The following is an 11,727-nucleotide window of genomic DNA, read 5'->3' as shown; positions in this document are numbered from 1 at the left end:
TGGTGCTTTACCCATTTAGGAGAAAGAATGTGTCACCAAAACTGTGGGAAAAATAAAAGCCTTCCAACAACATTTTTGTGTTAGAGAATTGAGGCATGATTTTATTCTGTCCGGGATGTGCAACAGAAAAAATTTCAGCCACACATAGCCCGGGTGTGCAGAGAAAATCATTCTATGACACATTGCTCTTTACTAGATTTCTAGATTTTTTCAGATACTTAAACAATCAAAATCCATAGAAATTCGTTGGTTCAATGTTCATTGGTCCCAAGTTACACGGTTCTTAGTATTTGGTTTCTTATTGGTTAAGGTTTTCTTTACCTGCGATGCTAATGTGGTCTCATTCCTTGGTTCTCTTACCGTTCTTTTCCCGAGTAGGTGTTGATGACCGTGCCGGGGCTGATGCTTGGAGTTGATGGTCATGAATGGTCCTTATCTTTTGTGTACTCTGGGCTATTCCCACTCTGCTGAGGTGCTAAGCTCATCACGCCTTGAGTGATGAAACAATCATTTAAAAGAAACTTAAAACTCCCTTCCCCCGGGGCAAAGGCAGAGGAAATCCCGACTAAAGTTTTATTTAAAAAATTAAACTTGGTATATTTTACAACCAGTGGACTTGGTGTGACTGCACTCTGCTTTCCTTCCTTTTTCCTTTCATTTTTTCTTGGTTTTTTATATTTTCTCTTGTGTTTTTTTTCTTTTTCCTTTACTTTTTTTCTTTCTTTTCTTTCTCCTTTCCCCCTCCTTTCTTTCCCTCTCTTTTTTTCCTTTCCCCCCTCTCTTCCCCCTTTTCCTTATTACTCTGTAGATTTACTTTTTACCTAACACCAACCCCTCTCCGTGTCGGTGCAGACCCGCCGGGCCCTGCGGAGCTGAGCCGGGCTCTGCCCCCGTGGAGCGCTCCGGCCGTGAGCTGATGAGCTCGGTTTGGGACAGGGGAGAGCCCGTCCCGGTCCCGGTGTCCGTGCGCGGTGAGGTGTCGCTGCCCAGTGTCACTGCTCGGTGTCACTGCCCGGTGTCACTGCCCGGTGTCGCTGTCGCTGCCCAGTGTCCGTTCCCGGTGTCCGTGCCCGGTGTCGTTCCCCGATGTCTTATGCTGGTGTCACTACCCGGTGCCCGTGCCCGTTCCCGGTGTTCGTGCCGGTGTCACTGCCCGGTCCCGGTGCCCCTTCCCAGTGTCCGTGCCCGGTGTCCGTTCCCCGTGTCCGTGCCCGGTGCCCGTTCCCTGTGTCCGTGCCTGTTACCTGTGCCCGTGCCCGGTGCCGGTTCCCGGTGCCCGTGCCCCGTGTCCATTCCCGGTGCCCGTTCCCGATGTCAGTTCCCGGTATCAGTTCCCGGTGCCCGTGCCCCGTGTCCATTCCCAGTGCCCGTTCCCTGTGTCAGTTCCCGGTGTCCGTGCCCCGTGTCCATTCCCGGTGCCCGTTCCCTGTGTCAGTTCCCGGTGTCCGTGCCCTGTGCCCGTTCCCGGTGCCCGTTCCCGATGTCAGTTCCCGGTATCAGTTCCCGGTGTCCGTGCCCTGTGCCCGTTCCCGGTGCCCGTTCCCGGTGTCCATTCCCGGTGCCCGTTCCCGATGTCAGTTCCCAGTATCAGTTCCCGGCGCCCGTGCCCGGTGCCGGTTCCCGGTGTCCGTGTCCGTGCCCGTTCCCGGTGCCCGTGCCCTGTGCCCGTTCCCGGTATCCGTTCCCGGTGTCAGTTCCCGGTGCCCGTGCCCTGTGCCCGTTCCCGGTGCCCGTGTCCGTGCCCGTTCCCGGTATCAGTTCCCGGTATCAGTTCCCGGTGTCCGTGTTCGTGCCCGTTCCCGGTATCAGTTCCCGGTGCCCGTTCCCGGTGCCGCCGCCGGGGGGCGCTGGCGGCTGGCTCTGGGTCACGTGACGGCGATGGCGCAGCGGTTCTGGGTGCTGCGGTGCTGCCGCTGCCGCCGCTTCCAGGGGCAGCAGGTGGGGCCGGGGCGGGATACCATGGGATGGGATGGGACGGGACGGGACCGGGCAGCGGGGTCCGGCCTTCACCGACCCCTCTGTGCCCTCGCAGGCCAAGCGCAGCCGGCGGTGGAGCTGCAGCGTGTGCGGCCAGCAGCAGGCCGTGCAGAAGGTGAGGCCAGCCCTGCTCCCTCAGCCCCCTGTGCCGGCCCTCGGTGGCACCTGGGCTGTCGCCTCACCTCGGTGGCACCTGGGCTGTCGCCTCACCTCGTGCTGTGCCCCTCTGGCTGCTCCTCAGCCTCGTCCCCATTCATTGTGTGCAGGTTTATGGGCAGGGCTCGGGCCTGGAGTGCAGGCGCCACGTCCAGAAGCTGAACTTGCTGCAGGGCGAAGCCGAGGAGGCGCTCGGTTTGACATCCTGGTACAGAGTTTAACTTCTACCTGCTCCTTTAACTCGTTTATCTGCTCGGTGTTTAACCTTTACCTGCTCCTTGCTTTTGATGTGCTGCAGCCGATGTGCATCTTCACACTCTGCAGGGCTGTTGGCCATCCTGAGCAGGCCAGGGGAGGTTTTCTGGCCTCTTGAGAAGCCTTGACCGGGCAGGTTTTGGGCTCACCTCACAGGAACAAGCTCTTTGTTGGGGGTTTAGTGTCTCAGCATGCTTCTTTTGATAAGGATTTCTTTCAGATGACTATAAGTGATCAATAGCATATGTTGGTCAGGCCTTTACTCATTAATATATACGCAATAGGGTTTGGGTGATTTTTTTTTTTTTTTTAATTTGGTCTTACGTACTGTTTGATGAGCTGATGATGGAGATGTACCTTTTACAGATTACACTCCTCATCAGATCACATCCTCAAAAAACATCAATTTGAAGAAGTTGCTGCCTGACTGATGGCACATAAAGGGTTCACAGTGTGAATCTGTTGAGTAATCACTGCTGCTATCGATAAAAGACTTGTTCAGTGCAAACACTTCAGTGCAATTCCTGCTGGGCTGGAAAATCTGAGTAGCACCTTCCTGTTTATTTCTTTTTTGAATCTGTTTATAAATCATCTAATCTCGAAGTGGTCTTGAACTGGTCCAGCCTTCTTTTTACTCAAGGTTATTTTCAGAGATCGGTCAAGGGTAGTTATGTAACTTGTGACTACACAGTGCTTTACAGTTAAGCTTGGGGAAAAAAACTCATTGTTCACTTTATCAAAAACTGCTATTTTTATTCTCAATTGTGAAATTCAAAACATTATGAAACAACTTCCCTTTTCCTTGCTTTCATGGGATAAAATGAGTGAGTTTAAACTGTTGTACCAAACAAACAGTTATATCCCTAGCTATGATCAACTAAAATTTATCATTTCATAATTATTTGCTTTAGATCAAACTTACAACTCTGTATAGCAACAATGAGGGCTCTAACTAGAACCTCTAGCTAGATTTAATCAATTATCTGTGCAGTGTGTCTTGAAAATAATTCATTTGGCTTAAGTTTTTTCCATAGATCCTGTTTTTTCCATAGATCCTGGCTCCTATCCAGTGTTCCTATCCATGCTTTCTCTTCAATCCCTTGTGCTATGACTGGATGATTTGAAGCCTATTAATCAACAGACAGGAGTGTGCTCTAGAAATTGTAGTTTAAACCTCTGTTTTAGGTGTGTAGAAGACTCTGTAAATGACAGCAAAAATAGAGCAGCACAACATGAGGACAGTTCAGTCCAGCAGGTAAGATCCCTACAAAGCTGAGGTAAATACAAGCCCATTCTGTTCTGGGTGAATCCCAGTGAAACCAGTGATCCCTTTATATGGTTCAGAGAGCTGAAATGGTGTATCAAGTGAGAGACAGAGGGAGGTGTCCACAGAAACTGCTCCACTGGGGACTGAACCTAGGAATGTGATACAGGGTCGTGTCCTAAACTGATTTGTGGCACTCAGCACATGTGTAACAATACCAAAAATGAGGACCCCCACATTTTGCTGTTTTTAGTAATTCTCCAGTGTTGTAGGAGGGAAGGCCAGAAGGCAGTCGCTGGAGTAAATACCTGGACCAGGAGAGTGAGGATCAGGAAGAGGATGAGGAGGAGGCAGCTCTGGAAAGGCAACAGTTCTGTTCCCAGAGAAAGAACACCGTGGGAGAACAAAGGTACAGAGGGAACTTGGTTTTGCAATTTCTGCCCCTGAGTGGCAACACTTGATTTGGAGGTGTGGGAGGGAGCTCATCTCTGAAATCTGAGCTAAGGTGCAGGTTGCAATGTATGACCTGAGTTGAGCAGGGGTTTGGTATTTGGGGATAAAGAGCCCATGCATTTCATGAACCTCTCCAGTGATCTGTGAGCAGAGTCACAGTGGATCTAATCTGTCCTCTTTGTGAATGGTTTTCTTGGCCAGGAAACACCTGAAGTGCTTCCTCTCCAGTGATGTTCCAGAGCATACAGAAGAAAGTGGAGTTTCTCAGCTTGTCTGTCAAGCCAAAAAATTTAAAACCACTGAGGTATTTTAGCTATAGAAGATGCTCCTGACCTCTTTTGTGTATCATCATCATTCTTAGTTTTTATAAGTCTTTCTCTGCTCTTCTCCAGCAAGCCAATGAATGACTAGAGAGAAAAAAAAACGTGTTGGGGGTTTCTCTTTATTAGGTTTGGCTTTGCCTAAATAAGTGCCACTCCTAATGCTTCTATGCATTTATAAACAAGTTCTCTCCTTTCTTACAGCACAAGTGCTTTGTAGCAGTACCTGATGGACATGATGGAGATGCTGATTCTGGAGGCAGTGTGGTTCCTGCTGTCTCTGAGTCTATAGTGCCTGAGGGGAATACACAGCCCCCAACTGCTTGTACCAAACCATCCAAGTGGGAAAAATTTCTTTCACTATCTGACAGCTCTAGTGCAAATGCTGCTGCAGTGACCACGGCACTACAGCAGGGCAATGGAGGTGTGGGGCTGGACAGCACCACTGCTGGTGGGGCCTGGAGGCACTCAGGATGGACTGGAAGAACTCTGCCTCAGGGTACAGGTTTTGAATTTAAAAAGTGTGTTGCTAGCACTGAGGATCTGGCCTGGAGACAGCCCAGCAGCAGTTGCTCAGTTGAGGATGTGCTCAGAAAACCTCACAGCCAGGTCCCAGGTGTGGGAGCTGCTGCAGAGACCATTGCAGGGAGGTCAAACACCTTTGTTGACTCTAACCCTGGGCCAAAGCTGAGTAACACCTCATGTGAGCAACTCTTCTGCACAGGTGAGGAGTTTGATGATGATCTCTGGTAAGTTCAGGCATCTTTGGCGTAGCTTTGTCTGTAATGCATTTGCTATGTTGGTAACTGAGGCAGTTTTGAACTAAAGTTGATTTCAAAACCATAGAAAAGTGCACTATTAAAGTTGTTTACTTGCATGATGGTTGTGTTTGGGGAAAGGGGAAGAGACTGTTGCTCTCAAGCTACAGTGTTGTCTAGCATCCTCAGCAGCTGGAAATAGTAATGGAAGTAGGTCAGCTTGGGCAGAGAGCTCCCAGGCTTTTAAGGATTCCCAGCCTGTATAATTCAATTCTGTGATTGACTCCTCCTTACAAACTACAGCTCTTTGTCCCTAAAGTTCAGCTTTGTTGAAGTCTCCCATAGCAACCCTTTTTCCCAGAGCTGCAAGCAAGCTCCAGAGTCAGCAAAGCACTGGATTTTTCTTCCAAAGTGTACACTAAAGTATGTGCAAAAAGGCAGTCCTGAGGTGCTCAATGTTTTTAACCTCACTGTAAAAATGTAGCTGTGATAGTGAAATGCTCACACGGACATACCACATGCAGTAGTATTTATTTTTCCTCCATTCTACAAGCACTTAAGAACATGAGACAGAAACCCAGAGAAGGAAGAATGATGAACCACAGTAACTCATGCTGTGTTATATGCTTTCAGCTAGTCAAGTGCTTTTTGTTACTACTGCTACTAGTGTGGTGGCTGCTTAGAATATTGGATGGCATCTAGTGCTGCCCCAATGTCGCAGTTCTTGGTCTGCAGGAGCCGAGTGAGCCATCCACCCTCATCAGAGAAGCCCATGGAGAGCATCTGGGACAGGGACTCGATGAGGCGAGGGTCAGCTTCTGTGAAAAGAAGAGTTTAAAAGTTCAGCTGTTTCATGTAATTGGAAAACCAGGCAAAGCTTTACTGTCACTCTTGGAGAGGAAGAGACATGCTCTTGTCTCCCAGGAGTGCAGATGTTTGAGACAATACATAATCAGAGCTAAGTAAAGTGCTTAGTCGGGCTCAGCTGGCCTTGCTGTGGGACTCAGTGCTGCTGAGTTCAGTTGAGGGGCCTTGGATAATGTTACTGGCTCCCACCTGTGCTGCCCTAAAGCCACAGGATGTACTGGTCCACATCCTGCATTAAAAGGCTCTCTTGAGCAGTACAGAGCAAGGACAGGACTGAGGACAGCACCTGTCTCACATGGCCTAAGGTTGGACATCTGGTTAAGACTTAGCAGCCCACACTCAAGAGAGGAACCACCTCTGCCAAACCTGCCCAAGTCAGGGACAGGTTTAAGCTCTACCTTACACAACCTTGGTTTCTCTAAAATAACTCTGCTTGTGGCAGGCCAGGTTGGCAGCTCTCAAGCCAAAGTTGCTCTTAGCTACAAAACCCACACACTCTCCTACCTGGGGGGAGGTGTGGGTAGAGAGCAGCTTCTCGCAGTCCTGTAGGTCCTGGCTGGGGAGGATCCCGAGGCACATCCAGGGAGCTGGGACCGTCTGTGTCTGGCATTTGCAGAGACTGCAGCTCACCTGTGGAAGGATCCACTTCTTTGGATGATAAGTGGGTCCAGTCCTCCTCACCTCCTGAGGAACTGCTAGACTCACTGTGTTCCTGAAATGGATTAAAAAAAAAAGTCCAGGTGGCTCTAGTGCTTTCCAGGCAGGATGCACACTCCTACTATTCACCTTCAATATAAAGAATTACATCCACAAGCAGTCCCACCACCTTTGCTGTAAATCTGTAAAGGTGCTGTATATCACTTCATCAGCTCTCCTCTTAATATTCACTCCCACCATGTGTGCTAAGTGATTATTTTCAATTACTGTTATAGTTCCTGTACCTGGGAGTGGAAGCTGCCATCTTCCATTTGTGTGGGCACAGGATCTACCACCATGTCTTGTATCTGTTCTGCAATAATGTTTACTTGTGTAGCAGACTCTGTGTTACTCCAGTCTGCTTTGGTCTGAACATTCTGGGTGGGAGCACTGCTGGTTGCCTCAGCATTGGTCTTCTCTTCATTGGCAGAAGTGGGAGTCACTTTGCTTCTCTGTCCTCCGTGTTCCACATCAATATCAACTTCAATACCTAGAAAAGCATGAGGTGGACAAAGTTTAAAGATGTTTTTCCAAAGCACAGTCCTAAATGATCCTAAATGGATCAATCCTGCTCTACGCTCTTAAGGTTTCTGTGTAACATGCAGGAATTAAAATACAAAGCCTTCTTTAATAAAGAATAGCTAAGCACTACTCATCTTCCTCTACACAGACCAGCTATATACTTAAAGGGCCAGAGCAGAAGTTACATCTGTCCACAAAAAACAGGCAAAATCCAGAGTCACCACTGACTTGAAGTTAGTGTTACAGTGCTGACACCTTAATGAAATCTTTCCTCATTTTCTCTAAAATAAAAGGTACTGACTGGCTGTTCTAAGCCTAAGCATTATTAGTATCCAACTGTAAATTAAACCTTTGAGGCTTAGGAGGCAGGAGATAGTTTCAAGATCAGTCACAACAACTGACTGCTGCTCCTGTTAAACAGACCTGTAAGCCAGTCTCAGGGACTGGTAACAAACTGTAGGTCACTTACCCAGGGGGCTCAGAAAAGCTGCAACACTCTCCCCAACATTCTTTAGGAAGGTGACATTGGGGTCCTGAGGCTGGCTGTTAGTAGAAGCTTCTAGAAAAACAATTTCTGTTAGCACATACAAGCTCAGAGGGAAAGGACACCTGCAGAGGGTGTGTCCCCACAGGAGCTTAGTGCTCATTCCTGTCACTCACATACATTACAAACAAAGCACTACAGAGAAAAACTAACTGAGCTACCTCTGGAACAGAAAGCCAGCATTAGCATTGTTATGGCTCATTAGCCATGCTGAAAGGCAGATCTGAAGTAGAATAGTGACATGCTTGACCTAACAGCGCAGCTTGGTTGGGTTCCAGATACTTTATCTGCTTCCTCATGGACCGCACCAACCCAAGCACACCTTAAAGCAAACATACTTTGTGCTGAAAGGTGCCAATTATTTCAAGCAAATTAGATTAGTTCCTTTGTTTATTCTCCCACCTAGACTCTACCCTATGCTGCAGAACCTCAGGTAGGCTGAGGCTCCACCATCCACCACCACCTTGTCTACCAAGGCACCTCCTCTTACCTTCTGCAGCAGGTGCACTGGGGGCTGCAGTGCTGGCTTCAGCTTGCTCCGAGTTCTGGCAGGGAGCTGCAGGCCCAGGATACCCCCAGCAGTGCATCCATGGGAAGGGTGGAACACCATGGCGCATTTTACGGAGCCAGCGTCCTCGGGGGAGCCACTGTAAAGGGTGACATTCATGTGACACTGAGTTCTGAGCAACTGAAATACCTAACTTGAGTTTGAGGAATCTCCCACTCATCAGCTCCCTTTCATAGCTGTTGCTCACCTCAAATGGATTAAGCAGCGGGCTTTGGAACATCACCATGTTGTGCTCCTTGTGGATGCCCTTCCCCTCACAGGTGCTGCACAGGTCATAGTCTGGGCAGACACTGCACTTGAACCTGGTGCCCACCACGGGTCCCTCGCAGCCGTCACAGATGACATTGGGGTGCACCATGTTGCGGGGCGGCTCCTGGCTGCACTGCGAGCGGTGCTCCCGCTTGCACTCCTTTTTCTCTGTTAAGGAAAGGAAACCTTGCATCAAGAACAGGTTACTATTTACAGGCTGGAAATCAGGCAGAGGAGGAAGCACAAACAGCCCATCAGAGCAGTGTTGACTTACTAGGTCAGTTTATTTTTATACTGGCTGTCAAACCTAAGCCAAGCTCATGTAAGAGACCTTAAACCACGTGCAAAGAGGTTTTGCAAAGATACCCTCTCCTGAAACCAAGCATGCCTTATCCCAAGGATCTATTGGCATGCTTACTTTAGATTAGTACTGCACCATCTCATCATCTGGCTTCTTATCCTATCTTCCCAAGCACTGCAAGAACAAAATGTTTCTGGAGAAGGAGTTAGGAAGGCGGATGCCAGGAAGCATAACATGAGAATGGGGACAACAGGTGTGGCTCACTAGATGGACTGCAGATAAAGCTTTGAGGGCATCTACCTGAACACAAGCGACTAGGCAGCAACTATGCACTGGGGCAGTGGAACTAAGGCTAAGGCGTTGTTGTGAATATTTAAGATACCAGCGCTAGTTTAGTGTATCCAGGGAACGAGAATGACAACAGAATCTCACACTGGACCAGCTGATAGGGCCAGGAGGATACTCGTGGTTTGTTTATCCCACCTCAGATTAATATTGGGTCATTACACTGCCCTTTATTTAACCTCCCCCGCAGAGGCCGCAGCAGGCCCCTGAGGACACGGGGAAGGGCCAGGGTCGGATTCTCGCGTTCGGGAGCGCTGCCAAAAGCGCTCACCGAGCCCCGCCGGAGCCGCGCCGCCCTACCTTTGATATAAACACGGAACACGCCATCCCGCACGTAGGGCATCGCCAACTCCAGCTCCTCGTCGGTGGAAAAAGCGATCAGGTCCCCGTCCTCATCTGGAAAGGGCGAAGCGCAGGCTCAGGGCCCGGTCGGCTGTCACGGGGTACGCAGAGCCCCGCGCCCCGACACCTGCCACCCCCGGGACAGCCCCAGCCCCGCTCACCCTTGTAGTGCATGCGGAAGGCGGGCGGCGGCCCGGCCCGCAGCAGCCCCTGGAAGAGCTCGGCGACGCGGTCATAGATAGCCCGGTAGCGGGCGGGCGGCGGCAGGGAGAAGCGGCGGATCTCGCGGGCCGTCTCCTCCTTGCCCAGCAGGTAGGCTTTCACCGTCAGCGCCGCCATGGCTGTGGCGCAGCAGGAATTGCGGTCGGGAGCCGAGAACGCACACGCTCACACAAGGCGGAGCGCACGACAGCTGCGGCGGCTCCGGCGGCCGCGCTTTTATAGCGCCACCGCGCTGGCCACGCCCACAGCGGGCCACGCCCCCTTCGCCGCGTCCAGGCCCCGCCCCCGGTCCCGGTCCCGGTTCCGCTCCTGCTCCGTCCCCATCCAACGGGAAATGCTCAGGGCGCGTTTTCCTGCCGCCGGGAAAACCTGTGGATACGTGCAAAATCCCGTGTCTGCTCCCTGCCCTGCTCGGCCCCGGGGTCTGCCAGGAGCCTTTGGGGGCGCGGGGTTGTGCGGTCTCCAAAGCACCGGGCGGCGGGGGTGGGTGCGGCATGGGCACCTCCTGGGTGGCCTCCAGACACGCCGGTGGGCAAACAGCAGCGCTGGGCTGCGCTGGTCCCGTCCCCGCGGGCTGTGTGCCAGCGCTCGGCCCCCCGGTCCCTCCCCCCGCGGCACCGGGGCCAACTCGGGCAGGGGGCAGCGCCGGGAGCCCCCGCCGGCCCCGCTCGGAGCGGTGTGCGAGCCGAGCATGACAGCGATAAATGACTCTTCCCTGAACCCCGCGTTTCGGAAAGGGGGCACTAAAAATAAAGACGCTGGTGTAAACACAGCTGACATTAAGGAGAATGCGCTGTGGCCTTTCCAGGCTGGTTGGCAGCAGTATTTTTTTGCAGATCAGATGCAGTTGACAGGCCTCTTAATCCAGCCACAGGAGGGTTCAGCTGGCAGAACACACGGTCTGTGCTGTCCAAGCATAATTAAATAATGATGGATCAATGATTATTAGGTTCCTTGTTGGCGTTAATTTCCTCTCACCCAAGGGCCTGACCACTCTGACTCCTGGTGCTGTATTTCTTAGTTTAAGATATTAAGAACTTAGGAGAAACTGTTTCATGATTTATCATCTTCCATAATCAAAATAAGCATAAATTTTAATTTCCACAATGTGAAGATAGTTTATTTCTTGACCTAAAGTATGTATGTTAAAACACTAGGCCTTTCATGTAGACACATTTTTGGCATATGCGCGGCAATGTTAAAATTGCAACCCTTTCCTGGAAAATAGTATTTACAGTGGAAAAGCTTACCCCTTTTAAGTTAAAATGTTTTCTAGAAAATTCATTTTCTAGGTATGACATGGCTAATATTTCCACTAAGAAGCAGTGGGTTAAAGTTCAAACACCAGCAGACCAGGTGGAAGCATGGATGATGCTGTGTAAGAAATGATTCAGCAGCTTTTAGAGCAGGAAATATTGAAAGGTTTGGGTAGGCAGCAAAGCCATATTGCATTCACCTTCCCTTTTGCCTGTTTGCTGTGTGTATCCTTATGTCTGAAAATGTCAGCGAAAGCTGATGACTTGACATTGTGATATATGTTATAAAGTAATTCATGTTTTGTGAAAGATAATGTTTAAAAGATAATGTTTGTATAAATAAAGAATTTAATAAAGTAACTTTAGGTACACTGAGCCACAGAGAGGAGAAAGATTGTTTCACAGTATTCCAGTGCTGCAGATGCTACCAAAGCCACAATTAGCAAGTTAATAGAACCAGCCCAAATGGAGGTAACTCGTTATGGGACAGGCCAGAAACTCCCCAGCCACGAGGGCTTAATAATCACCACCAACCAAGATAACCAGGGTCCTCAGGAAAACCTACATATAAACCAAAATCTGCACACATCAAAATTCATCACTGCACTGAAACTGTTTTTGTCCAGTCCACG

The 11,727-nt window shown here is 50.0% G+C and overlaps 2 protein-coding genes across 3 annotated transcripts; one reads left to right on the top strand and one right to left on the bottom strand.

The window, feature by feature from the left end:
- Window positions 1–1,864: 1,864 nt before the first annotated feature.
- On the top strand, window positions 1,865–5,302 carry LOC117003416 (MRN complex interacting protein). The gene is made up of 7 exons (XM_033073336.1): window positions 1,865–1,938; window positions 2,033–2,092; window positions 2,244–2,341; window positions 3,574–3,643; window positions 3,925–4,061; window positions 4,307–4,409; window positions 4,630–5,302. The coding sequence occupies exons 1-7, from the start codon at window positions 1,879–1,881 to the stop codon at window positions 5,176–5,178; spliced, it is 1,077 nt and encodes a 358-aa protein (XP_032929227.1). The 5' UTR covers window positions 1,865–1,878; the 3' UTR covers window positions 5,179–5,302.
- Window positions 5,303–5,695: 393 nt separating this feature from the next.
- Window positions 5,696–10,051, bottom strand: SQSTM1 (sequestosome 1). 2 transcript variants are annotated; one of them, XM_033073334.2, is made up of 8 exons: window positions 9,779–10,050; window positions 9,576–9,671; window positions 8,568–8,797; window positions 8,303–8,459; window positions 7,738–7,827; window positions 6,992–7,236; window positions 6,555–6,762; window positions 5,696–6,001 (listed from the first exon to the last, which is right to left on the bottom strand). In XM_033073334.2, the coding sequence occupies exons 1-8, from the start codon at window positions 9,954–9,956 to the stop codon at window positions 5,847–5,849; spliced, it is 1,359 nt and encodes a 452-aa protein (XP_032929225.1). In that variant the 5' UTR covers window positions 9,957–10,050; the 3' UTR covers window positions 5,696–5,846. The 2 variants fall into 2 exon arrangements, with proteins under 2 accessions (XP_032929225.1, XP_032929226.1); XM_033073335.1 differs by lacking the exon at window positions 7,738–7,827 and having other exon boundaries at window positions 9,779–10,051.
- Between the last annotated feature and the right edge of the window lie 1,676 nt (window positions 10,052–11,727).

This window comes from Catharus ustulatus, chromosome 15, assembly GCF_009819885.2.
Source record: "Catharus ustulatus isolate bCatUst1 chromosome 15, bCatUst1.pri.v2, whole genome shotgun sequence".
NCBI lineage: Eukaryota > Metazoa > Chordata > Aves > Passeriformes > Turdidae > Catharus > Catharus ustulatus.
This window is presented reverse-complemented; position numbering and strand designations above follow the sequence as displayed.